Source organism: Cyprinus carpio, chromosome B16 (genome assembly GCF_018340385.1).
Source record: "Cyprinus carpio isolate SPL01 chromosome B16, ASM1834038v1, whole genome shotgun sequence".
Taxonomy (NCBI): domain Eukaryota; kingdom Metazoa; phylum Chordata; class Actinopteri; order Cypriniformes; family Cyprinidae; genus Cyprinus; species Cyprinus carpio.
Window position 1 is genome coordinate 15,085,868 of NC_056612.1, and position 27,880 is coordinate 15,113,747.

Genomic DNA, 27,880 nt, shown 5'->3' on the forward strand with positions numbered 1-27,880 from the left:
ATGCATTTATATCTAACCTATACAATTATAGTAATTTTATGTGCATATGCAATTATTTTATATATGGGCTAAACAATTAACAGTGTTAAATCATTTTAGAAGCCATTAACTTGTTTTGCATTACAAACAGGCCATCTAGATACCTGTTCTGCTTTCCTATGAACACAATGGAAAGTACAGCAGACGCCTTGGCACGTGATGCAGGTTTTTTCAGTCCTAACAGCGGGTCACTGTCTACACGTTTGCGCCCCCTTTATTTTCATATAAATTTCTGGTTTATGCCTTTTCCCTCCGGGACAAAAAGGTTATTCTCTTTCAGGTAAGATTTTTGCTAAATTATTTTTTAAGACTGAAAGTGAATGAACTTAAAAATAGAAATGTTTCCCCCTTCGGGGCTTTGTTTGAAGAGCTTTTGGGCAGCGAACTTGGTTGTTAGTCTGCACCAAGTTTAACCTCGAGCTCAGAAACTGGCTAACGTTATAGCAGCTTAACAAAAAATAAACGCATAGCTCCGTTTAAACGTTTACTTTTACAGCGGATTCGGTGCATTGGTAGTGGGACTAATATCAGTACACTAAGACATTAGCTAGTTAGCTACATAGCATTGCTCTGGTTTGCAGAAGCTTAAGGCCCCTGTAGGCCTCGTTAGCCAGTAGCATGTAGCTTAGCATAGCTTAGTTAATGCGAACAAACGGTAGGCGGCTCTAAAACGCGCGATTTGAAACGTTTGGTCTCCTAACTCTGTTTTCTAAAACGAAACCATATTTTCATATTATGAACAAATATTTAAGGCTGCTGCAATGTTATGTTATTAATGTGTGAAACAAAGGTAGGTAAATGTATGTTACTTGAAGCACGTCAGCTGTGTTGTATGTTTTAATGGCTCAGGTGACTTTTCTTATTCAGCAGTCAAAACTTCTGTCTGAAAACTTGTAGAAACGGTTCAGTTGCATTCTCGCGTTAATTAATTAACGTTACTTGAGTGGCTCCTTTCAAACGGGTGACGGGTTTTGTGATACGAGCACACTCTAACACTTTTATACCGTATTTGTATACATAGATTAATTGACTATAATCTCATTTACAGCAGGCGTACACGTAATCCCTCATAATGGACTCAAACATACTAAATATAGAGGAGATCGTAATGGGCGGAGGAGAGGCTGCTGCCCCTGCTGAACTGCCCTCTGAGAAGACAGAGACCTACACCACCTCCATTCGGCAGCATGCACCACCTCCTGTCATTCAGTCTTGTGAGTATGAAGGAAAACCACTGATTTAGTGCTGGAATTAATTTGGATAGACCTCCAGGTTTAAATGCATGTTTCTAAGGGGCACCTGTTGCATATAGTGTTATGGTAATGGCATTTTAAAAATTAAATAAAAGCTGAGATGGGAAAAATATAATAATTTTTTTTTAAGTCTTGGGGAGTAATATTACTTAAAAGCATAACTTTTTTAAAGTTATGCTTTTAAATGTTTTTTTTTTTTTTTTTATGACTGCTTTTGGCCCTTTTTATATCTTGATGTTACACTATATTTTATTATAAACTTGTAATTAGCATTGTCTCCCATATTGGTGTTTGAATTTGTCATCCTCTCTCTCTGTATTCAGACCAGCACGAAAGCCTGCAGTGTTTTCAATGTTTTATTACATTCTGCAACTCGAAAGCCAAGGAAAGGCATATGAAGAAGAGTCACCGGGAAGAGTATAAACAGCAGCTTCAGCAGGTTAGCTAAAGCAACACTTTGATAGCACCAGAACACATATCTCTGGTTATTTGAGATTCAGTCATTTACAGCATTCAGTTTGATTTGAATAGATATGGTCATACTTGTAAGTAATATTACTTTTAGATAATAGACTATTCTAGATGATGTTTGCTTGTGTTTCTCGTATTATTATCTCCTTCAGATTTTTGCTTCTGCTTTTTATATTCCTCATTTGTAAGTAGCTTCCGATTAAAACATTAAATTAATAAATGTAATTGATCAAAACAAAAATGAATATGTTCAATATTATAGACTACTCAAGCAAATATTCAACTTCTGTGTCAAAGTCCAGAATGGTTTCTCAGTTTAGTTGGCTAGTATCAGTTCTCATAATTGAGTGAGGATGTGTTGCTTTGTGTCTGTTTTTAAAGCATTCTTCTAATGCCACTGACTTTCACAGACGTGTGCAGATGTCTGTTTTGTAGGTGAAATCTCCATTAACTCAAATCAAGTGACTAATAAAATAGAAAAGCTGTCTGTTCACTGAATGTAAATCCTGTTCTCTCTGACTCTGATAAACTGCCCTGGCTTCACTCTTTTACACTTGATTACATTTGTTTGGTGCTAATGTTCTTATTTTGTTGAGCTTTATGTTCTGCCAAAATTTTTTGCTTCAAAATCAGATTTTTTTTTCTCATGTACCAAATACCTGATTTTTCTGTCAAAATGACTTGTTTGAATGCTCTGTTAATGTGAGATTCCTCTGTAAATTCCTTATATTAGTTGCGTCCACTATTGGGGTGTCAGCTTTATTTGACACACTTGGCAAACTGAAAGCTGTGAATTTGCCACCAGGTGGAAGAGATGCCTTTTTTTTTTTTGAGGAAGGACCTATTTGCACTGTGCTTCCCTTTTATTTTTAACATAGTAGATGCAACAGTAAATTGTTAGAACTGACATAGCATGATTTGTGCCACCATATAACTATTATAACTAATGCACCAATAAATATATATATATATATATATATAATATATATATATCACACTTACAAACACGTTCTTGCGTATATGGTTTACGGGGAATCTCCATAGTCGTAATTTTATTTTCTATCCCCTTACCCATCCATATTTTTAATTGAATATATTTATTTAATAACAAAAATTAGCTTGTAAAATACAGAGCAGGGGCTTTTGCAAGAAACGAGTGATAGATACAAACATGAAATCATTTTTGTTTGATTTGTTGATTAGTTTGGTTTGCTTCAGTGTATATTCACAAGCCTATTGTCTTTGCATCAACAGTGCGACACTCTGTTCACATGCTACGTGTGCGATCGAACCTTCCCCTCCTCTGAGGAACTGACACAACATCAGTCGACCCACAACAAGGAGGACAAGCCCTTCAAATGTGCACATTGCCAAGAATGCTTCCGCACATTCTCAGAGGTGAGAGGAGTTTTAAATGAATTTAAACAGAAAATGCTTGATTTGAAAAAAAATCCTTTTTGAGGATTACCAAAAATAGGCGATATATAGTTAATAAAATTTTTATGGCATTGTGTTGTTTGAGAGAATGGCCATGTACTGTTGATTTACACGTGCCTTGATTGTAAATGTAAGCCTATGTTTAATATTTCAACATATACCACTTTCTTTCCACAATTAACAACACATCGGCGGCAAGTATGTCCTGAACGTCAGTTTGTGTGCAAAGAATGCAACGAGATGTTTCGAAGCTCTGGACTTCTGCGTAACCATCGTTTGACCCAGCACCCCGTGCCCATGGACGGTGAGGAGGCAGAGGATTCCACTAAGACCTACCGATGTGGTAAATGTGGTGGGGGATTCGAAGAAGAGGCAGAGCTCCTGCAGCATCAGGAGAACCACGCAGGTGACCGGCACTGCAACGGTAGTGCCGCCGTCAAACGTCGAGGGAGACCATCTAAAACTGAGGCCGGAGCAGCCGGTGAAAAGAAAGCGAAGCAAAAGAAGAAGGAGGAAGAAGCGGAGGGGCCTGAGGAAACCAACCATTCAGAAGACACTTCTGCAAAACCAGCCACAGCTGAAGTGAAGACAGCAGGAAGACGAGGACGCCCAGCCAAATCAGCCCAGGAGCCCAAGGCAGAAGATGATAAAGCAGAAAATGATGACAAGAAACCGGTTCCTCAGCCAGCTCTGCAGATCCCTTGCACTGAATGTGACCTCACTTTCCCCAGCCTGACGCAGCTTCGAGCACATAAGAAAGAGAAGCACACGCAGCGCAAGCCTCACGCTTGTGGAGAATGTGAGGAGAGTTTTAACCGACCTGAGCAGCTGGAGGCCCACATGGCAAGGGCGCATAGTGCCGGCCGGCACACCTGCCCCACATGCGGGAAGAGCTTTGGCAGAGAAAGTAACCTGAAGGCTCATCAACAGAGCCATGGAAAAGAAGAGAAGCCAGTCGGAAAGAGATAATTCCGTTTGGGAGAATTTTAAGGGTGTATGTTCACACAAGACGAATTCAGTTTTTAAAAGGTTTGTGTATAGAAATGTAGGTGGGGACGGGGTTCACTTTAGATTTTAAGTTGTAACATAGCAGGGGATCCTTAAGCTGTGTGACCCTCGAGATCAACACTATGTGAACATGTTATTTGAAAACTGGAAACCCAAAGGGTAGTGAGTTCACGGTTAACCAATGGTAACCGTGTTTGGGTGCCTCATTGTGTCTTGACATCTGTACATAGCTTTGGCATGGAAAGTAACAGGATTCATACCATGACTGAATTCTCATTTGTAGGGTAACCATGTTGCAACTAATACCATCAAGAAAACCCACAGAAAAGCCTTATTATATTGCTAAGGCTTCACATTGTTGTTGTTTTTTTTTTTTTTTTGGTTTGTTTTTTTTCTTCTTTGAAAAATTTTAGTCTTTTCTATGAATCTAATGTGTTATTGTTTTTACATTGTTTTTAAAAATGAGTACAATGGTGAGTGGAAAGATTTACTAAATGATTGTTTTCTTTGCCGAGATCAGACTAAATTTGATTTCAAATGTTCCCATTTTTTTACAGGTATGACCTGACATTTGACTTGAACTTAAATGTGACACAACTAAAGCAGTTCACTGATTGAAGTAAATGTCTGAATAATTCATTGAAAATGTTTTAAATGTTTTCCGATTTATTTATTTTTCTGTGTTGATATTCTAATTTATGGAGTATCCATAAAGAATTTCCATGATGATGAATTAATGAGATTGGAAAGGAGGTACTTAAAAATCATTGAAGTTTTTAAATTTAAGACTACAGTCAAGTGTGACTCCTCTAACTATCACCATCACGGATTAAAGTTTCTTCCTTTTTGCCATACATTACTTTGGGGTTATGACAACATTTTATTTCTGCCTAATAGTGAAGCACTTATTGATAAGTGCTTTAAAATTATATTTACATAATTGCTCTTAACAAAGATCAGCTTGAACATCTGTTTCACAAATTGAACAATATCTATCTAAATTGTTCATGAAGATTGGGAAGTGGTTATAGCTAAGTGCAACGGTCAGACTCAACTTTTCTTTTTCATTACCTTTTCAGTTAGCCTTTGTTTAGAAAGTTCAGCGTACATGGAGCAGAGTTAGAGTGGAACTAAGGAAAGCTTGTTTGATTAACTAGAACATGATTTCAGGACAGGCATTTAGCAAGCAGGAAAGGATTTTCTATGACACCGGAAAGGCTAGCATCATCTAGCTGTGTAAGCAATGGAAGAATAAGAAAAATGATGATGAATAATGATGCATTATACTGAAAAAAAGGACTGCGAGAAAGGAATCCCACATCTAAACCCATAGAGATGTAAACATGTCTAAACCTGCACGTGTTCAGCAGCGGACATTTTATTACAAGTAAAACATGGTATCAACTAAACTATATTAATAAACAGCTCGATCAGGTTGATTTCCATACAGTATTACGAAGAATTGTGCGAGTCAATATATGATGTTATAATGCGTTTTGTTCGCTGGTGTTAAATTTTAAATGTTATTCATATTTTAACACCTTCAACTGATAGGAAGCTCACTTTAACCTAAACCACGCCCCTCATTCAACACATTGCTAAGTGCAACCGTTGCACTTTGTATTTATGTTTAGCGTAGTGTGAAATAGTGCAGATATTTAATATGAGTTTTTGCGCTTTAACAGTCTGAAAAGTAATACCATTAATTTCAAACCAACAATTTAGACACACACGTCGTCCACTGTGATTGGCTTTCTCGAGTGACTTCACTAACGCTCCCCTCCTGCAGATGGCAGCCTCTACATTCTAGTCAGGCATTCTTTACCGGAAGTATCGGATGGACAGTGGCTCACCTTATTTCTTCTGTATGCTCATGCAACTTGATTTGAGCTTTATTATAGCCAGACTCGTGACAAAACAGTTTTAACCCTGGAGGCAGTTACCATCACGCAGTATACAGTTGTAGTTTATTATCATAATAGACTGTCGTTGAGCAATTAACAAACCCGGCATGATCAGAGACTGATTGTTGCATTGCTGAACAGAAGGTGCTTTCAAATGCTCGACGAAGACTTCTAGGTAATATGAATGAAGTAGGCTTGCTTCTGTATTCACTGTGGTGACTGAATTAACAGATGTTCAAAATGGTACTGGGTCTTTAAAGCATGCAGTTTATCTTAGATGTTGTAGACACTGTTTGCTTAATTTATCTACAAACAGGAAAGACCTCTTTTGCTATAATGCTAAATTAGTAATCTCAAATATGTAATCTAAATCTGAAATTTTATATATGTAAATTATTTAAATAAAATAATGATTTTAAACAAATTGTATAAGAAAACACACATGCTATGCTTTGAATGTGGTACATGTGGCTCGTTATTAATGAAGAAAATATTACAACCCAGACTTTGTTGCTGTCTTGTCAGCTTTTCATATTTCTCTTCAGGCACCATGTCAGAGTTTACCCTCGATATCCAGCTGACAGAGTTGGGCTTTTCAAACTGGAATTTCCCTGTGTGTGAGCCACAGAGCGTTAAAGAGAACTTTTTGCCGACCCAGAATGGCACTGACAAGCCAGCACCAGAGACTGAACCGTCCACAGACTGTCATGAAGATGCCTGCGTTGTTGCGAGCTCATCGGCTGACAAGAGCTTTCTACAGGATCATCAATACTACACTCCCTTCAAAGATGACTCTTCAAGTAACGGAGAAACAGCTCAAAGCAATTCCAGAATCAGTTCCTCAGAGAAGAAGGATAAAGTCATTTGCAATGCGTGGAAAAGAGGAAGAAGGAGAGAAGGGACAGAACAGAGAAATGATGATGATGATGATGGTGATGATGAAGAGCAAAATGAAAAAGAGGGAACGAGAAATAATGACAATGAACAGAAATGTTCAGAAGTGAGCCAGGAAGCCTCCGGTCCCACAATAGATGACGCTGTGTCTGGTGAAGAAAGGACAGATGAGGATGCAGAATTAGTTTTGACTGATGATGAGGATGATGATGTTGAGGAGGAGGAGGAGGAGATAGAAGAAGAGGAGGAAGATAATGTTGTGGAGGACAAGGATGAGGAAGAAGAAGATGATGTTTCGTGGTCAGGTACTGTATCATTTTCCAAGCAATGGTTTGTGATTTAGTTTATACACTATTTTGTAGTTTGTTATTAACCTTATTGAAGAATAAGAGTTTTGATCTGCTGAACAAGTTTTTTTTTTTTTTTTAATTGAAGCCTTTTTATTATTAACAATATTTATTTATTTGTGTATGCTCATTTTTTTTTGGCATTGTGTAATTAATCTTTAAATACACAAACAATTGCAAATTAAAATGTATTTTTTAGCACTTTGTTCTAACAATAATAACAAAATGTAATATCTAGTAAATCTAAAAATATATCTATATTTTTCATGCAGTATGGAATGTATAATAAAACATTTAAAATAATTTGAGGCTTTGGTTAGTTTTTCATTTATGTTTAAAAAATGTTTATTGGCAGAAATATGTGCTAGAAAATTATTTTTCTTTGTTATATATTATTTTTTAACCATTTTTAAATTATTCAGGAAAGGTGTAACTCCTTGATAGCTATACTGTAACTTCATAATCACCTTTTTTGCTGGAAAGTGATGGTATATAATGCAAAACATTTCTGACTGATGATTCCAACAGCCTGGCAAGACACAATTTCCTGTTACAGCAGCTACTGATACACGTTTTTCTTCAATTTCAGAGACAAATGGATCAGGAGAGAATGAAGAGAATCGCTGCCATGTATGTGATCTCATGTTCTCCTCTCTCTTCTTACTCCGAGAACATTTAAACATGCATACGGGTGTTCGCCCCTACCGCTGCGATGAATGCGGCAAGCAGTTCTGCCAATTAGTCAATTACCGCACGCACCTTCGCTCCCACTCCCAGAAGGCCTCCATCCACTGTCGTGTTTGCTCAACCATCTTTGAGACCGAGGAACAGCTCCAGCAGCACTTGGACACCAACCATTTTGAGAAGGAGTTCTATCAGTGTGATTTTTGCAAGCAGATTTTCACTGACCTTGATTTGTGCAAGGGCCACGTCGAAGCACACAGGCAACAGGCGAAGCGACATTTGTGCCTCAAATGTGGAGCTAGTTTTCGCCTTCGCAGCTCGCTGCTCCGTCACCTGGAATGGCACAGCAGAGGCATCTTCTCCTGCTCGGACTGTGAGCGGAGCTTCTCCAGCAAGGCTTCTTTGTTACGCCACAGTTTCTCTCACTTAGGCGTCTTACCGTATACGTGTCTGAAGTGCAAACGTCATTTCCGTTTGCCTTCTCTCTACCACAACCACGAGTGTAAGCCAGATAACATCCAGTGCATGGCGTGTTTGGTTTTCTTTCAGAGTCAGGAGGACTTTGATAAGCATAAGAAGGACACAGGATGCTGGGGTCATCAAGGAGCTTTGCCTACCAAGACAGACGAGATCCGCTGCATGGAATGTGGCCAAGTCTTTGCAAGCATTGAGGAATTAAAGAAGCACGGAAGCACTCACCAGAGGGTCCTAAAATGTGCTGAATGTGGGATGGGTTTCCGCTCGTCACTCATGCTTATGTCACACATGGGAGGGCATGCGGGACAGCGGCCGTGTTTCTGCCAGGACTGTGGCCTGGGCTTCCCACATCAACAGGGTTATGACAGCCATCTGAAGACATGTGGAGTGGTGACACCACCAGTGGTAAGCTCTCTCTCTCTCTCTCTCTCTCTCTCTCTCTCTCTCTCTCTCTCTCTCTCTCTCTCTCTCTCTCTCTCTCTCTCTCTCTCTCTCTCTCTCTCTCTCTCTCTACACGCTAAATTTGTAAAACATATTAATAAATAAAAATAGAGAAAATTCACAATGATTGAATTTGACAATAGTAAAACTAATTCTTATTGTTTTTTATTTATTTGTTCATTTTTTTTTTTTTTTTTTTTTTTTGCTGATTGAAATAAATCTGAAATAAAATATAAATATTAGATGAAGTTAAAAAAAAATCAAATGAAAAATTAGCACTGGCAACTAACTGAAATTTGTGCTAAAACTGAAAACTTACTAAACTGAACTAATACTAAAATATAAAAGTTATCAATAAAAGCCACACAAAACCTAATAAATGTGTATAACCAAAACATAACCAAATTACAAAAAAAAAAAAAAGTTAAAATATAAAAATAAAAGCTTTCTCAAAGGAATAATTCACCTCAAAATTCAAATCATCATTATTTTCTCATCCTCAAGGTGTTCAAAACTTGTATGCATTTTTTTTATTCTGAGCAGAAAAAGAGATATTGACTTTGTATATACTATGTAAGTTGATGGGGAACAGAAACAAGTTTGGAAAAACTTGTGTAAATGATGAGAAAATGAGAAATTTTTTGGGTGAGTTATCTATTTAAAATTAAACTAAATAACAGCTTTTGGTAAAGGTTGGTTGAAAGCCATGTGATTGTTAACAATTACACTGCCATTAACAATTATTATTTGTATTATTTTTACTAAAGAAAATCAAAAATTTCCTTGGAATGAAAAAATGGTTTGGAATGATTTTATTGTGAAACGTGCCATATAAATTGATTTGAACATTTCAGTCATTTTATACATTTTACAGTAGGTTAATAGTCAATATTTTCAAGAAAGTGTTTTTTTTTTGGCTTTAGTAAAATGATAGTAAAAATAATATTTAATTTTACTTTAAAAAAATATATATATTGAAAAAGTTCGGAAACCACTGCTTATAGAAGTTATATAAATCTGTTGAAAAAAAATGTCTTTTTAAGGAAAACATATAATTGTGTTTGCAGGCTGCTGTGAAAAAACCCAAACCAAAAGCAACTCCCTCTTCACAAATAATAAAACAAATTACTCCTAACATATTCATCCAAACTGTTGCTCAGGGCTCAGCACCTGCCACATTCCACAGTAGCTTGAAGGAAGTCCACATGGTTCCATTTGGTGACAAGAATAAGCCTGCTGATGGTAGGTGGAAGTTCACTTTAAATAAAGAGCCTCCTCCAGGTATGCCTTTAGTCATGCTTCTGCCAGTTCCCACTACACAGTTCTCAACTACCTCAGTTCCTACCAAGAGCTCCCAAAACTTTCTACCATCCTCTTTGGTCTTAGAAACATCTGCTCCACGTGTCGTTTCCATGCCGGTGATCCCGTCTGGCAAAGAGGTAGAGAAAGACACTGTAGAGCCCAGCAGAACCAACATTCCTTCAAACACACTCATTCCTGTGCAAAGTCATGACAGTATCTCTCAGAAGAGGTGGACCGTTTTAGAAGACCAGGGTTCTGTTCAAGTGTTTGCTACAGAAAATGTAAAGGCAGGGGAACAGGCTGCAGGTGTGGCAGTAGCAAATCAGGGAATGAACGTTACTGCTCAAGTAGAAGTAGAGAATAAGCAGGAAACTCAATCAAATTTGAAGCCTAATGCACTGGTTGATGAAAAAACAGTTCCAGGGAGTTCATCAGAAAATGCATCTCTCAGTCCCACCTGCCCCATGAAACCATTATGTCTAATAAAGTTCACGGAGGAGAAGAATGGTGGTGGTGACAACATCAAGAAAAGCTCTTCAGATTTGAAGGAACTTGACTCCTCGCCTGTAATGGCAGGAGTAGAAGTTTTAAAGAGAAAACCGGAAAAGCAAATGCTGGATTCTTCACAAACAGGCTCTCATGATTTAGTCTCTTGTTCTTCAGAAATTACTTACCAGAAAAAGGCCAGTGAAGATGAAAGATTATTCAAAGAAGATGTGTCATCTGACAGGATGTGTGCAGAGTCACAAATTGAATATACTGTGACGGGGGACAAATCAGAAAACTGTCCGCAGGGGCAAAACGAATCTGGTTTTGATGTAGAGGTTGAAGTTAATGAAGATGTGGAATCGAGCAGCATGGAAGTGGAGATTGGGGATGAAGACAGCGGAGTGGATATGTTGGAAGGTGAGCTCCATGAATGTGTGACCTGTGGACAAGTCCTTCCTGAAAAGGGTATGATCCAGCACTACATGAAGCATGCGGCCGACACCGACAGTCCTGAGAACTGTGCCTCTCACACTACAGAACGATCCCCTACATGTAGTCCATCAAGAAAAAGACTACGATCTGGCACAGAGTTGTGACCCTTAGTTCAAGAGTATTTCAGTTTTTTAATTACTATTATTTTAAATTGATTTGCAGTTATTGATATAACACAGACTTTACTTCCATTCCGTTTACTTGGAAAACAGGGGTCACTGTCCTTTTTACCAGATTGAAATTTGGGAAAGATTGGTGTTTGTTTAAACCAAGTGTGTTTTGAATGTGTTCCACTTTTGACTTTTCTTTCACAGTATCTTTCTGTTTACATTGTCTTCTAGATACAATAAATGTAGATTGGAAATTGGGAAAAACCCTTTCTTTTTGTTTTATGTATATTCAGATTTAGCTTTTAGTTTAAGACGATTGTGACTTTGTGTACTAAAAATAAAAGTTTTCTTTTTTTCAAAATAAGCAAATATTTTAAGCCACATAAGTGGCACCACTACAGCAATTTTCAGTGCCATTTCAATAAAATATAAGATACTAGGAATATCAGCAAAACAATAACATATTAGAAGAAATTAATTTAAAAAAAAAAGTGCATTTCTTTATCTCACAGATGTTGGATATAATGAACCATGTCTGTTTACTGAATGTATAAGCATTTGCTCATAAAGTTTCATTTTTTTTTTGGTCAGGAGGTGTTAAGAACAGAAACCATTTGTTAAGGGAAGATGTGAGCTGGCTACAATTCCTTTTTTTTTTTTTTTTTTTTGTATTACAGAAATGTGTTTCGGTACATCTGACACTTCTTTCTTTAACTATTGGGTGTATGCAAAATAATTCAGCTTGGCTCGTCATATCATAGAATCATGATATCATACTGTTTTGGTGATTCATTGGAATTAATATTGTACTGGTAAAAACAGAGCTTAATGTGAAATTCAGTTTTTCTTAAATAAAAAATTAAGGTCATATTTGTTATTGAGAACACTGATCGTTATTACTCAAAGTGAAATTTTTGGATAATCGACAGTGCTGTATATATCAAGTCTTTGACCCATAAAGGTCTCATAAATATTAATTTGAGAGGCGCACAGAGGCTACTACACTAACTTCCATGACTCATAAAGGGAAACTTTAAACCGAGTAGGCGGAAGCAGGTTAACCGATGAGGAGCATCTTCATTAAATGTTGACGTGAATCGCTGCATAGCACTTCATTGGTAAGCGAAACTCTCTTCGTTAATAAGTGTCACTTTTTTTAATTGTAAAATTAGAGTCAAAATATTATGAGATTTTGTTGTAAGCGTCCTGTTGTGGTTGTATTTTTCAACTTGCATGTTTAAGACTTTGTAAGAATGTCCATAAAGCTTAATTATCATCATATGCTCAAGTTTGTGATAATCAATTATAAATACTGTCGAAGTATCGGTGCATAATTCACTGCTGTGACTTCATTTCAGTTTATGTACAGTTTTGTTTTATCGTAAAATGCACAAATAGTATTTATTTTAGTAATATCTAAATAAGTAAATATTAATGTTATTTGAACACTAGTTTCATTATATGTGTTATTCTCTTAAATTATACTGATATAATTTAATATAGTGAATACAGCTGCGTTTTGTCTTCTTAGATGAAAGATGACACAGGAAATGACAAAGAAAAGCTTTCTGATATTTTTTTCCATCTATCTGTTGGGTAGGTGAGACAAAAGCTTTTTTTTTCTCTCTTTCTCTCCATCTCTCTTCCTTTCTTCACCCAGATCTGTGAGACCACCGTGCACTGCGTAGTTTGCAGCAATATCCTGTTAGATGGGTGCACTTTTCAGAGAAAGCAGATTATCTGTTTGTTTGTTTTTTCATAGAGGTGTAATTATCCACATTTTGTTTTGACTTGGTGGTTTAGGCCAAATTATGCAAAATATTGATAATTGTGTTCATCATTTAATGAATAGGCCTACAGTGTTATTTTGCTGTATATTAGTGTATCATACAGTAAACAATGTCCACTATAAAAACATCTATATTACATGTTTTTTCTTCTTCTTCTTCATGTTTCAAGCTATGGTCAGTGCTCTGGAAGGTAAGAAAGATTTTTGGTCAGCATGGTTATTATTTGTCCAGTCCCTGCTAAAAAGAAATAAATAAAAAACAGCTAAAACCAGCCTAAGCTGGTTGGCTGGACGTTTATGCTGATCAAGCTGGTTTTAGCTGGTTGTTCTAGCTGGTCTCCTAGCCTGACCAGCTAAGGAGATGTCCAAAAACCCTCAAACCAGCCTGCTGACCAGCTAAAACCAGCCAACCAGTTAAATCTGGTTTTAGTTCTTTTTTTTTTTTTCAGCAGGGATTGCATAGTTCAAATCTGTCATATAAATTCTTTAGATATTCGACAGACTCCTGCACAATCATTTGCACCTGTTTACATTTCTTCACATGAATGTATTAAACAGGATGTACGGTTGCTACTTCACATGCCTCAACCTCATATTCTTTCTTATAGACAAAGACTCGTGTTATGGAGTGGGTTCTGGCACTATCGCGGGTATTATATTCGCTGATGTTGCAGTGACGATCCTCATTGTTACTACCACATACTGGTACGCCAGCAAGCGCAGACAAAAGAAAGAAAACGGTGAGAAATTACATAGACCACACAAATTTTCTCTAGCAATTCTGAAATCAGTGCACAGAAGGCATTTAACATGCATCTGTCCATGTGTTTCTTCAGCTGATGAAGTCTACATGAATGTCAGAGCAAACTGCAAAACATGAAGATCTTTGGAAGACTGACATGAACAATGGAAGACTTACTGACATTTAATACCATAAGACATGATATGATCGTAGATGATGATTTAGATTTAAAATTTCTAGCTGGCTCTGCACACTTAAAACCGTGTTCATATTATAGTTGCTTTGTAAAAAAGACAAAATTACCATATTTATGTCATCGCACTGAAACCTTTAAAAATAATTATATTATTGCTTAATCAAAGTATGCAAATAATGGAACTCTGTTTAGCACGTTATCAACAGCAATAAATGAAGTAAAAAAAAAAAAGAAACACTGACACCTAGTGGATAATTCCTGCTACTATTTTCTTCATCTAGAGCATAGGTGCCCAAACCTTTAAACTGGATTGAGGGGTCATGGGCAAAAAAAAATAAATGTTTTATTATACCCAATTATACAATATTAAAGTGTATTAAATTAGATTTTTGTTTGAGATAATTACATTATTTTACATTATTTTCAATGCAAAAAAATATAATACAAATTAAATAAAAATAAAACAAAATAAATTAGAAATTAAATTTCAATGTCTTTTTTTTTTTTTTTCTGGTATGTCGGGCCAAACAGCGGATGCTGGTTTTGACAACTGTGCCCTAGAAAATCTTCTTTCTCTCTTTTTATTTAAAAAAAGTGTGCAGTTATGCATTATGATTCTACACAGATACACGCAGATGTCAGAGATGTCTCTCAGTTTGTTTGCAACAGGTTTATTAGGTAATTAGTAAGATGTTATTATTTGAGTATATGGCTGTATAGCTTAATAAGCAAAAAGCGAGCGTTCATATATCCTGCTGCACTGTTTGGCATACAAAATGTTTACGTTTCTATGCATATGATTTACTATTAATAAATCTCAGATCTTCATCAAAAGTGGATTTGTGAATTTAATTGATGTACAACACACTAAATTTATTTTGCAAGTGTATATGAAAGATTTGTTCATGTAGTTTAATGGTTACTTTGTGCTCTCTCTTTGAACTGATAACTGAGCTAAAGAAGCGTTAAACCACAAACTATCAGCAAAGATGTGTACTTTGTCTTGGCTGTATACTTTTATATTAGCATGTTATTTTTTGTGTATTGTTATAAATATGAAAAATGACTGTGCTCTGGAATCTCCCAGAAATTCCCATGTCCAAAACAAGCACAAGACTGTGACTCTCTGCTGAAGAAAAAAAAAGGAAGTAGAACATGTAAATTTTTATCACATACATTTCTACATTTATTTGCACTTAGCCTATTCAGTAATGATAAATATTATTTTGGAGAAATAAATGAAATGCTTTAACACAATGTTGCCTGTTTGCTTATAAAAATGTGGATTCAATATTTATGCAGTAAACAATGAAATAGTATACCACCAATGACCATTGACATGTATTTGTAATTTACAAATTATTTTAAACACACTCAATGCATAAATATAACCATCACAAATCATTTTGTGTGTGTGTGTGTGTGTGGAATTTTTAAAGTTATGTATCTAGAGGATAATAGTCTTTGAAAAGCACCTGTGCTTTAAGATGCTGTAAGGCAAAGGTCAGAATGAGCTTCAGGAAAAAAACCTAACACTACCTCATCAATTTGTTTATCTACTAAATAAGGCAGGTCTTCAGGTGAAACTGAACTCTCCTGTATCACTAATTTAAAGTCCAACATCCTTTTTTAAATAAAATGATATTGTGAGTAGAACAGGATATAAGTTTTGCTTTCTACCTGTTTGGGGTTATCAGATACTGGCTTTAATAGTCACATCCTGTGCTGCGAGACTTTTAACCACCCAGGTCCCTCTTACTAGCCTCTTGCTCACATATCTAACCTACAGCAAAGTGAAGCTACATTTTAGGACATTAAAAAAAAAAAGCATATATTTTGAGTTGCATGTCATGTAAATCAACTGTATAAATTTAGTTTTCAATTTAACTTTGTACTTTAAACCTAGATATAAATATTCAAATGACAGGATAAAATGTAAACAAATTAAGTACTGAACTAGGTTAAGTGTGTGTGTGTGTGGGTGGGTGAGATAGCAATGGATAGCACATCAGCACATATAGCTCCTCCCCAGTATCCTTTGGTTCTGTTTTGATGGATGGTGATAAGTCATCAGCACATACTCGGTGACTTTTCTACACACAGACAATTTCCATATCATTCAGTCTCATATTCAAGGTGTTTGAGCTCACGGCGGTAAAGGCTTCTTGTGCACTTCTCAAGTCAGGGCTACACCAACCCCGAGCAATTCTCTCCTAAACCTGCACTCATTATGAGAAGGACTGTATACATAATGGTCCCCTTAAATGGACTATTCGGTGAGTACAATTTACAAGCATTCACAGTACGGTTTTAAGCTTGAATGAATTTTTTTTTTTTTGTATTGTTCTTCACAAATCCTAAGCATTAAAATGATCAGTTTGCTTTGGAGTTAGTAATACTTTGGTGGATATTTCCTGAAGCACAATTTGGGACATTTTCAAAGCTTAAACACAGATTTAAGCATCATTTTCACTACAAACATCACCCTATTATAATATTTTCTCTTCCCTCACTTCCTTTCTCACTTTCATCAGCAGGATTTGTTGAGGGGAATCAAGGTAATAATTCTTTGATACATATCTGAAAATCAGTCTGTTTGTCTGTTTTCTTTTTTTGGCATATTATAGAGTGAATGTGCCATTGTATTTTCTGATTCTCAGACTGCAGTTCATGTTACCAGTTTGACAATGGAGTGGCTATTGGGATCATCACCTGTGACATCATCCTCACACTCCTCATCGCTCTCTCAGTCTACTGTTTCGTTTCCCATCAGAAAAGAAAAGGCAGTTTACACACACATGCCAGATGCTGTGGGTCAGGTATGCCTGCTTGTAAGAGAAATCAAAAATTATGTTATTATTACACCTGTTCCAGTCAACATGACATAATATTTTTCTGATCTTTAGGTAAAGCAAAAACTCAGCAGCCATCAATGAGGCCAAAGACGATTGAAGTGGAATCACCTTATCAGGTAAAATGAGCAATATCAATTATGAATTTAACTACAAAACAAAGTTGGATTTATAATAAAAGCAACATATTTGTGAGATACTTTTGGTTAAATCTCTCGAATCAACTAAATCTTTTTTTTTTTTTTTTTCATAATGGTTTGACAGGAACTTTATGGAGTCCAATCAGATATATACAGTGATCTTCAGCAGTATCGGAAATGAGGATGCTATGTGACATGAAATGTTAGTCGTGGATCTTGTGCAAACCTGAGAATATTTGTAGTTTGCATACATTTTTAAACTGTCACAAATGTGTATTTGGCATAAATAAGCTACAATAATTGATTTTTACTGATTTTAATTTTTTTTTTAATCCATGTGATTGGTCATGTGGCATATATACAAACCATACATATAAATATATTTTCATAATTTGTGAAAAGGGAATGATCTTCAAGAACTTAAAAAAAATAATCTTTGTATTTTTTTTTAAATTCAAAACCTTTGTAATAGAACTAGATCTGAATATAATTCCCTTGCTCTTTATGTAGAAATAAATGTTTTGTTTTAAATGTGTGGCCTTTGATCATTTATTTGTCTACTTTTATAGACAGCATAGAAAGGTAGATTAAGCCACACTCAAACATCCACTGTTGTTTTTTTTTTTTTTTTCTTCTTCTTTCCTCAAGTGGCTAGGAAGTGGACCTGTTTAGAATTCACATGACAGCAGTGAATCAGTTGACAAAACGGAAAGGGTCTATGCAACGGTTTGCAGTAAGACTTCCTGAATGTTATGTCCTGAGTTTTAAATCCTAATATTATTTCTGTGTTCTTATGGCCATTTTCATTATTGCTGATTCATTGCTCTGTGTATGTAGGCTAAGTCAAGTGTGATGGCCTAATAATAAAAAGAAAATCAAGGAAATTTATTAACTTTTGATTAACTTTTCATCTGGCACAGATTTCAATTTAATTTCGCTCTTAGTTTAAGTGTGACCACTTCCAACAACCACGAGAGTGCACTATCATCTCAGTGTGTTACATGCCACATTCACTGTAAATTCTGTCTGCCTCGGATCTGTTGTGTCTTATTTTGAAGCTCCTTTCAGTGCAGCTTACAGTAATAATGTATAATTCAGATTCGATGTCTCGTTTGTCTTTGCACACAATGGACGTTTTAGTGAGCATTCTGAGATACTTGAGAACATTTATTTTATGGGCCACTCATGCTGGACTAGCATCCAAGGCTATTGAAATTTAAGTGGACATACAAGACAGCAGATGTCAGACTGTTTATCAAAATTGTTTTGTAAAAATTATGGTTCTCTACTACAGCATAAACAAAGCTCGTAATAAACCAAATTACACAGAACCAGAACTGTAAAAATAGCTTTGTGTTGATTCTTAAGCAGCCTAAAACTTAATACCAGATAGGCTAATAAATTATTGACAACATCCTGTAGTCTGATATGTATTATATAACAGTTTTAGATATTAGAAACTGTTGCTTCAACATGACAGGAGCAGTGAAATAGAAAACTGATGGTAAAGCAATTGTCAACGAATTTCTGAACTCAAGAACGCACGAAGCTGCGTAGGGTAGCAAGACGCGTCATTGTTCACGTACATGCGTAGAGTGGGGCCTACTAATGGTAAGTGTTTTCTACAACTCAGCTGTATGTGTGTTAAATCATTCAGCAGATTGTGTCTTCCACATGGCTGGTATTCTCCCTCAATTCTACTGGATTTAGGAAAAGGTAAATACAAACTAAACTTTGAATTTAAGATTATTTTTACAATTACAGTTTGAAATCAGTGGCATGTAGGATCAGTGCATATTTCATGATTCCGTCTTAAAGCTAGGCTATTTGTTTGCGGGACACATGGACAAACAAAGAGGGCGTTCAGATAAATCTAGGTTATGCTAATCTTTTAATAATCTTACATCAGGTTTTTTAAATAGGATTTCAAACACTTTTTTTGCTTCCTGTGCACTATTTACTCAAAGCCTGGAATGCTTGAACTCCTCAGAAAGAAAAAGCAGGAACATATTCAGAGAAAGAAACCAATTATTTTCTGAATTCGGACTGGTTTGTTTGCTGAAGGTTTTTTCTTTTTCTTTTTTTTCTCTATGTAAGAAGAAATCTATTTGAGTGTTTACATGCTGTTTTAAGATTTTTATTCGCATTTGAATGTGCAGTGTTAATATTTATCCCTGCTTTTCAAACTTCATGGTTCCTTACTATTTGAAATATACAAGAGTACAAACTGTTCGTCTTCATCTACCCATAGTTTATTCTGTTGGAATGCACTGGGCAGGACAAATAGAGGAGTGTGGCATCTATCCTGACCTTGGCAGCCAGTTATCAGCTTCAGGCTTATGTAGTTTGATAATTTATCTGAATATCAAAATACATTCTTTAACTGACAAAAAGCACAACAAATGGAGTTTTAGGCTCACAGGCCATCTATAATGTCCTCCTTCATTTTTTGATAAATTTTCTTCTGTAATGAACCCTGTTAAGTTCAAAACCGGAGAAGGTGATTTAGGATAGGTCTTAGAGTGAAATAGACTTACTCTGTTCTTGTTCTAGTGATTTTTTGTGAGGTATATTAATGTGAATGTTGGAATTATAATCCATGACTTGAAATGGTCCAGGAATGGAAGCATTATGCATATAACATAAAGCAAAACAGACACAATTGTAAATAACACTTGTAAATCTACAATAAACAGAGACATTCCATCAATTATTAATTTTTTTTTAATTAATTTTAAACTGTACACTGACTTTAAATACCATACTAACTCAAACCCACACTCTAACCTTTTGGGGAAAAAATAAACAGATAAATGTGTTTCATTTATATATCAATTTAAAATTTCATGAATAAAGACATCAACAAAGGGGATGTCAAATTTAGCTCACCTTTGCAGACAGTCTTGTGCTAGAAATATTTGGGGTAAGCTTTTTTCAAGTAAAAGTATCAAGAAATTGATACTTTTTCCACAAGGAGACATTAAAATGATTTTCTTTTAAAAAAAAGCGACAGTAAAGACATAACATTATAATGTTAATTCATGTTGTTCTTTTAAACTTTTTATTATTCAAAGAATCCTGAAAGTGTCACAGTTTGCACAAACATATTAAGTAGCACAACAGTTTTCAACATTGATAACAATAAGAAATGTTTCTTGAGAACCAAATCAGCATATCAGAATGATTTCGGAAAGGTTTGTGCGACACTGAAGATTAGAGTAATGGCTGTTCAAAATTCAGTTTTACCATCACAGGTATAAATTGCATATTATTAACATTTCACTATATTACTGTTTTTGCAGTATTTGATCAAATAAATGCAGCATTGGTGCGCATAAGAAACTTTTAATGGCATAAAACATTTTACAGATTGTAGTGTATATTAGTCAGGATATCCCATAAATGTAATGGATTTATATAATAATTTAATGATTTTTACTATACCCTGCACCTAAGCCTTCACAGTAACTATGTTGACACTAAACAAACCACAATTTGGCTGATTTATAAGCCTTTAAGATAGTAGGGGCCACTACAAATCAGCTTTCAACATATCTCACTGTATTAGTGAAGACATTAAGTATTTAATATAACCAAGTATATACTCTCTCTCTCTCTCTCTCTCTCTCTCTCTCTCTCTCTTTTTCTTTCTTGCAACTGGCTGAAATTACGAAATAATTCTGTGACCTTTTACTGAGCACACAAGCCTTACTTAGGTTAGAAAATTAAATCTTTGTAAATCCCTCCCTGCTAACCCAACAGTGTTAATACTGAACTGCTATTAATTCGACTTTTTTTTTCTTCATCTAGTTGTAGTTAAAGTGAATAGCTTCCAGACACTGATGGCTATGTTGTCCACCATAACACATATTTTCCTGAAACTATGTTGGTAAACATGATGTAACCATTTCAGCCGCATGATTCATGTCTACTGTGAACATGTGATAATAGCCTCTGCAGTTTAGCAATGTATACAGTTGGAGTTTTGTAAACATGTGAGGTCTAGTCACACGTATCATTCGTAAGAACTCTTATTGTGCAACTGTTTGAAACACAGTTCTGAAAAATGCCAAATATTCTCAGCAATCTGATGGTGTCAGGCGGAGTGAATGTGGTGCTCTAATTAGCTTCTGCCTTGTTATCTTCCTGCCCTCCTCGTTGCTACAGTATGAGGCCTGATCGGCGCTGGGAGATTGGGTGCCCTGTCAAATCCAACAAACTCTTTCTGTGTTAGTGCTCGGGTGGCTGGTGTTGATAAAAAAAAAAAAAAAAAGTCTTGCTGATGGGAGAGGATTAGCATGAACCAACACCAAGCAAGAAGTGCTAATTCATCTTCACTGCTTTACCGATGAAGGACAAAACCATTTTGTGTAATTTTATGTAGACTGAAAGCTGCAATGAATTTATTTTTTGCATGAAATCATTTGCAATACCATCCAAAAGTTTGTGGGGTCAGTAAGATTTTCTTTACAAACTTTTATTTGGCAAGGATGCTTTCAAATGCTACAAAAGTCTATTTCAAATAAATACAGGGTTTTTTTTCTGTTCATCAAAGAATGTTGAAAAGCTTATATGTGAAATTTTTTTTACACAAGTTTACAGAAAAATATTAAGAAGCACTTTTTTCAACTTTGATAATGATATGAAATGTTTCTTGTACACCAAACCATATTAGAATGACTTCTAAAGTATCATGTGACACTGAACACCGAAGTAATGGTGGCTGAAAATGTAGCCTTGCCATCACACAGAAAAATTACATTTAAATATATTAAAAAAGAAAACAATTTAAAACGATATTTAAGGATATTTAGCAATATTAGTGTATTTACTTATTTAAGATCAAAGAATTGGTGAGCATAAGAGACATATCTCAAAAACATTAAAAAAATCTTACTTACCCCAAATTCTGAATGGTATATATATTGCACTAATACAGTATATGTCCTATTGAAACAGGGAGTTGGTACATATTGATAATCTCTCTCCACCTCTTTTTTTAAATAGCCATAGGCTTTAGTTATGTCATAGCTAAAAAAAAAAGGTAGTTGGGAGCAGATGGCATTGGGGGAGGGGCATTCTTAGTCTAGAAAGCATTTGATTGGACAAAATTCTTTCATCAATATACCATTTAGTATAGTACAATTGCATTTGTGGCTTCAAATCTACTTCTCAAAATGTTTTTTTTTTTTTTTCCTGATAATTATTTTTTTGGTTCTTTTTATGTTTTGTATTTTATTAAAATACAAATTTTATATATATACACCCATAATTAAATGTTAAATTAGGCTATATAGAGAAAAACAGAGAGAAAGGAAAGTTCTTTTGGTAAATTTTAGTCATTACCCTTTTTATTTGCATCAAAATTGCATATAAAGAAAGATGAGAGTAGCCAGAAGCTGACGTCCCCATAGCAAGCTTCAGAACGTGGGGTCAAGTGAAACTCTATCAAAGTTTCTGACCCACTTATGATTTTTCTGAGCCAGTGCTGGGAAATAGATTGGATAATTTGATTCTGACTAGCCCTGGTAATTTTCTGCCTCTATAAGTGTGTGTATTTGTGGGTAGCACTACATTGTTCAGTGGCAGTGAGTAAAGGAATGTTGTGTGGCTAAAAAGTGCCAGTCAGAGTGAGCTGGGCGAATACGTGTCACATTGATGATCCTTGGCCTGAAAAAAATTCTGTAACAGGGTCATCCTCTTATCTTGTCAGAACACTGGAGCTTTGCAAACTGACAGGACCTAAGGGGCATATTCAAAGTGGTCTCTCATTTTCCTGCTTCGCTTTTATTGAAATTGTTTAAAGCATCCATGGTGTGCATCATGCAATGTTAGGACTTGCGAATCTCCAAAATGAGTACATAAAATCTTTGCACTTTTTATGATGCAGTTTTTGAGAAAAAGCACAAATGCTTTGCTCTTATGTGTTTTTTTTTTTTTTTTTTTTTTTTTGTATACTATTTGAACTGAGGTTCTTCTGCACACTGGATGGATCCGGCAACTCTCCTTCATGGAGGGTATTAAGAGCTAGTCATAATGAGCGTCATTCACCGCCTCTGTTGTTCTGTATCATGGGGGCACATGAATGGCTCACCAGTGACTGGCCACAAATTAACCGGAATTGAAGCACAGGGAGCTGAACGGGTGGCTGTGCTCTGGCAAATATGGGATTAAAGAAGATTCAGGATATGACACAAAAGGGAAGGATAAGTGTCAGATGCAGTGGAAAAAAGAGCTATGGATGGATTTAAAACTTCATCTGATTCTTGTTCAGCAGGCCATGATATCATGCCATGAATGAATAGCTGAGGTTTTGTCATGACTCAGCATGGTGTCAATCCCAGAAACATGGCTTTCTTCAACATGTTGCACCTAGTCTTAGGCCTGTGTTGTATTTTTAGAAGTTAAAATTAGTTTTTATTTAAAATTATGAAGAAGTTCTTGCCTTGACTTTATAAGAACTCCAGCTGGCAGAATGTTCTTGAGAGAATGGCTTTGACTGGTACGCAAAAGCCTTAAGTGTTCTTTGGCCAAGGAAATCCTGGCAACTGTACGGTTTTTCTGATAAGATGTTTCCTGGAACAGAATGCTGTGTTTACTGAAGTAAAGGAGGAACCTTGTTTCTGGTCATTACAAATATCTTCAGGTAACATATCTTTATATATATATACAGTACAGGTCAAAAGTTTGGAAACATTACTATTTTTAATGTTTTTGAAAGAAGTCTCTTCTGCTCATCAAGCCTGCATTTATTTGATCAAAAATACAGAAAAAACAGTAATATTGTGAAATATTATTACAACTTAAAATAATAGATTTCTATTTGAATATACCTTTAAAAAAAAATTATTCCTGTGATGCAAAGCTGAATTTTCAGCATCATTACTCCAGCCTTCAGTGTCACATGTAACATCCAGTCTATCACATGATCATTTAGAAATCATTCTAATATTCTGATTTATTATGAGTGTTGGAAACAGTTCTGCTGTCTAATATATTTGATGAATAAAAGGTAAAAAAAGAACTGCATTTATTCAAAATAAAAAAAAATTCTAATAATATATATTCTAATAATATATTTTCTTTACTATCACTTTTTATCAATTTAACACATCCTTGCTGAATAAAAGTATTGATTTTATTTAAATTCTAATAATATATATTCTAATAATATATTTTCTTTACTATCACTTTTTATCAATTTAACACATCCTTGCTGAATAGAAGTATTGATTTTAGTTAAAAAAAGAAAGAAAAAAAAATTACTGACCCCAAATTACTGACCAGTAGTGTATATTGTTATTGCAAAATATTTATATTTTAAAAACATAGCTTTTTTTTTTTTTTTATATTACTTTTTATTCATCAAAGTATCCTAAAAAAGTATCACATGTTCTGAAAAAAATATTAAGCAGCAGAACTGTTTTCAACTTTGATAATGAATCATCATATTAGAATGATTTCTAAAGGATCATGTGATAATGATCCTAAAAATTCAGCTTTGCATCACAGAAATAAATGATAATTTAAAGTATAATAAATTTAAAAAAAGAATTATTTTAAACTGTAATAATATATCACAATATTAAATTTTTTTTCTGTATTTTTGATCAAATAAAATGCAGGCTTGATGAGCAGAAGAAACTTCTTTCAAAAACATTAAAAATAGTAATGTTTCCGAACTTTTGACCTGTACTGTATATATGTTTCTTATGATTGATGACTCTTTCATGATCCATTTTCCTGTCAAGTCACCTTTATTTATATAGCGCTTTTAACAATACAGATTGTGTCAAAGCAACTGAACAACATTAATTAGGAAAATAATGTGTCAATAATGCAAAATGACAATAGTAAACACTCATTTTTCAGTTAAAGGCAGTTCATCATTGAATTCAGTGATGTCATCATGCAGCTCAGTTCAGTTTTTAAATAGTATCTTTGCAGTCATTTGCAATTAAGTCAGCGATATCACTGGAAATGAAGTGTTCCCAACTAAGCAAGCCAGAGGCAACAGCAGGAAGAAACCAAAACTCCAACGGTGACAGAATTGAGAAAAAAACCTTGGGAGAAACCAGGCTCAGACGGGGGGCCAGTTCTCCTCTGGCCAGACGAAACCAGCAGTTCAACTGTGGGCCTGTACAGCTTGTACAATATTAAATGCTCACTTAAACATGTAAAGCATTTTAATTTTGTAAATAAAACAACATAAAGGCTCATTTACATATTTAAAAATCAAATTTCCTTTAGATAAGGCTTCATGGCAATACCTCTTCCATTTCCCTGAGTTTTCCTAGCTATTCTCAACAATTCCCTGAAGAACTCTCTCAAGGATACGAGGAAGGGTGTTGTACTTCCTCCTGTTCCTCTTATTGTACACAAACTAAGCAGATAAAAGTCAAACTATTCTCATTTGTACTGAGGCAAAATACCATTTTGTAAACCATGTGAACCAAAACCGAAAGGTCAGATTTTTATTTTATTTTATTAAAATAAAATAAGAATGATTTGATACATTTCTTTCCATCATACCATCTCTCATAACTCCTTTCTAGTGTCAAATAGATAAGTATGAATAATTCTTTCCATTTCGCTCTTCCTTTACCATGCCATTGAATATACAAAGATTTTAATCTGTCGTTTACTTTCAGGAGAGAGTTCTGATTGCTGTTGGGAGTGTAATGATCCCATGTAATTAGTCTCACAATAAATTGCAATAACACGTTGCACAGCTGGGAGATGTAGCTTTGTTGCACTGGAATAATCTCCTTCCCTGGAAATGAAATACTTATTTAGACGTAAAAGTGACTGCTGTTTTAACACTTCCTGAGAAATACTACCATCATATGAAACTGAAATGTATTAAGTTACTGACCACCACAAATAACATCATGTTCACATTCAAACTGCATGCAGATTTTACTGAACTAATCTGTTTTACTGGTTATGATAGCTATCCTAACCACAAGTCTATTGTTATGCAGTGCTGCATTTTTTATTTACATTTCGGGGAAACAGACCCAGCCCAAGGTTGTTTCCAAGAAAAATCCTTTGTTTCCATTTTATTTCATACCGCTGTGCACACCTGCTTGTGTGTGTGTGTGTGTGTTTTGAATTTCATACAACTGGTCATTGCACTACTAATAGCGTATCAATTCTAAATAAATTCTTAGTGCAACATTACAGCTATTTCAGTCAGGTGAACCTGAGGGACACCTTTCATATCCCAGCTGCAAACAGGAGTTCAAACCCTCATCAGCAATGGAATTAAATGGCAAAAAAAATCACCAGGACAATGCAGCTTATTATTCCTCTTCATTAGCCTTTTCTCCATGAAAGAGGCATTTTAACCAAATTAGCATAATGTTATTGAAATGGATCTTTTTATTTTATACAGCGATTTAAATTCACATTATCCATTTAAACTTCAGAGGATGAGCAGCAAATTAAAACTGGATCAGTATGAAGGGAATTGATAGCTATCAAACCAAAGAGCTGTAAATGACTTTACTTTGTTATGTGGTCTTAAGTATCTCCACTTATCTCATTTGAGAGGAGTTCTTAACACTGGAGCTGTTTAGATCATTTTTATGGCTGTTGTTGAATTATCTGTAATAGATAGTATAGTGATTTTTTTTTTCAACAGTGAAACTTTTATTTCTTGTGTCTTTAATACTAATTCATACAGCAATGCTGTTGTTGTACTATAAAAATGAAATATTTGATCATGATCATGTTTGCCTTTTGCTATAACAGGTTAGAAGAGGAGCAGCAGGTCAGTGAATGGATTGCTCTCATTTTCTCTCTCTGGCATTCAGACATGTTTTACTATCACCAGACCTTCTAATGTAAACAGTCTTAACGTTTCCATGGAAGTGAGGGGTGGGATGAGAGTCAGAGCCACAGTCTAACTAACCCAGCAAGCCCTGGCAAAGAGAAGAGATTATGAAGATAACACATTATAACAGAGTAAAGATTTAGGCTTGTTCTGACAGCTATGCAAATGTAACTTACTACATAATAGATTAAATATAAAGAGAACCAAATTAAATACTTAGCGGCAAAAAACATTTATAAAGATTTTAACCAAACATGCATTTTATCTGAAAGAATTAGTTTATCCAAAAATTAACATTTCCTGAAAATGTACTCATCCTTATAGGCTGTCTAAGATGTAGTCATTTGGATTACTTTTAGATTATTGTGATGTTTGGACTCTCACTCTGACGGCACCCATTCACTTTTGAAGATCCATTTGTGAGCATGTGATCTAATGTTAAATTTCTCCAAATCTGTTCTGATGAAGAAACAAACTCATCATCTTGGGTGGCCTGAGGGTGAGTACATTTTCATTTTTGGGTGATCTATTCCTCAGTCTGGTGAGGTAATCAGTTGTACAATATAATTTCACATCCTGTTCCTGCCTTTCACAGAAAACCTCAACCTACTGAACAGGAAGGGCAGTTTGTTTACATGTTGTCTAAGTATTTCTGTCATAGTCCATAAAATCTTTGCACACAAGACAGCAATGTGGCCCACTACTGAGTTTGATATACAGCGTAGTAAAGCACAGAACAGCTTTATGTGGCAAAAAGGATTTGGGGATGAATGTCAATCATTGGTAGCTGCAGAGACTCTTTAAAAATAGCTATTTTATAGTTGAGTTTCTTTGTGTGACCTGTGGGGGATGTCTTAAAGGCATATTTGTGCCATTGAGTTACACATAAAAAAAGAACTGATTAAAATCGTAGTTTAATTATTTGTCTAAACCAGCAACTTTGATTAACGTTGGCTTAAATTACATGATTTTATA

General features: G+C 35.2%; 3 protein-coding genes across 8 annotated transcripts; all 3 read left to right on the plus strand.

Annotated features, from left to right (window-relative positions):
• Positions 1–160: 160 nt before the first annotated feature.
• On the plus strand, positions 161–5,067 carry LOC109104982 (zinc finger protein 501-like). 4 transcript variants are annotated; one of them, XM_042740996.1, is made up of 5 exons: positions 161–319; positions 1,088–1,253; positions 1,616–1,731; positions 3,018–3,161; positions 3,378–5,067. In XM_042740996.1, exons 2-5 carry the CDS (start codon positions 1,112–1,114, stop codon positions 4,167–4,169), a joined length of 1,194 nt encoding a protein of 397 aa, XP_042596930.1. In that variant the 5' UTR covers positions 161–319; positions 1,088–1,111; the 3' UTR covers positions 4,170–5,067. The 4 variants fall into 4 exon arrangements, with proteins under 4 accessions (XP_042596930.1, XP_042596931.1, XP_042596933.1 ...); XM_042740997.1 differs by having other exon boundaries at positions 168–319; positions 1,091–1,253; XM_042740999.1 differs by lacking the exon at positions 161–319 and adding an exon at positions 422–833.
• Positions 5,068–5,198: 131 nt separating this feature from the next.
• On the plus strand, positions 5,199–14,909 carry wu:fe05a04 (zinc finger and BTB domain-containing protein 41). 3 transcript variants are annotated; one of them, XM_042740995.1, is made up of 8 exons: positions 5,199–6,287; positions 6,638–7,311; positions 7,943–8,919; positions 10,023–12,466; positions 12,880–12,944; positions 13,308–13,328; positions 13,746–13,877; positions 13,974–14,909. In XM_042740995.1, the coding sequence occupies exons 2-4, from the start codon at positions 6,663–6,665 to the stop codon at positions 11,340–11,342; spliced, it is 2,946 nt and encodes a 981-aa protein (XP_042596929.1). In that variant the 5' UTR covers positions 5,199–6,287; positions 6,638–6,662; the 3' UTR covers positions 11,343–12,466; positions 12,880–12,944; positions 13,308–13,328; positions 13,746–13,877; positions 13,974–14,909. The 3 variants fall into 3 exon arrangements, with proteins under 3 accessions (XP_042596929.1, XP_042596928.1, XP_042596927.1); XM_042740994.1 differs by having other exon boundaries at positions 6,658–7,311; positions 12,880–12,948; XM_042740993.1 differs by having other exon boundaries at positions 6,658–7,311.
• A 1,159-nt stretch (positions 14,910–16,068) lies between these two features.
• LOC109104985 (TYRO protein tyrosine kinase-binding protein-like) lies at positions 16,069–17,807 on the plus strand. Its single transcript, XM_019118315.2, has 5 exons — positions 16,069–16,351; positions 16,610–16,633; positions 16,736–16,894; positions 16,982–17,046; positions 17,192–17,807. Exons 1-5 carry the CDS (start codon positions 16,306–16,308, stop codon positions 17,246–17,248), a joined length of 351 nt encoding a protein of 116 aa, XP_018973860.1. The 5' UTR covers positions 16,069–16,305; the 3' UTR covers positions 17,249–17,807.
• The last annotated feature ends 10,073 nt before the right edge of the window (positions 17,808–27,880 follow it).

Coding starts and splice junctions, on each gene's coding strand:
- LOC109104982 (XM_042740996.1), top strand. CDS start 1,112: ATGGACTCAAACATACTAAATATAGAGGAGATCGTAATGGGCGGAGGA. Junction 1,254..1,615: donor ACCTCCTGTCATTCAGTCTT/GTGAGTATGAAG, acceptor CTCTGTATTCAG/ACCAGCACGAAAGCCTGCAG. Junction 1,732..3,017: donor ATAAACAGCAGCTTCAGCAG/GTTAGCTAAAGC, acceptor TTGCATCAACAG/TGCGACACTCTGTTCACATG.
- wu:fe05a04 (XM_042740995.1), top strand. CDS start 6,663: ATGTCAGAGTTTACCCTCGATATCCAGCTGACAGAGTTGGGCTTTTCA. Junction 7,312..7,942: donor AGATGATGTTTCGTGGTCAG/GTACTGTATCAT, acceptor CTTCAATTTCAG/AGACAAATGGATCAGGAGAG. Junction 8,920..10,022: donor GAGTGGTGACACCACCAGTG/GTAAGCTCTCTC, acceptor TTGTGTTTGCAG/GCTGCTGTGAAAAAACCCAA.
- LOC109104985 (XM_019118315.2), top strand. CDS start 16,306: ATGAGAAGGACTGTATACATAATGGTCCCCTTAAATGGACTATTCG. Junction 16,895..16,981: donor TGCCAGATGCTGTGGGTCAG/GTATGCCTGCTT, acceptor TCTGATCTTTAG/GTAAAGCAAAAACTCAGCAG. Junction 17,047..17,191: donor AAGTGGAATCACCTTATCAG/GTAAAATGAGCA, acceptor ATGGTTTGACAG/GAACTTTATGGAGTCCAATC.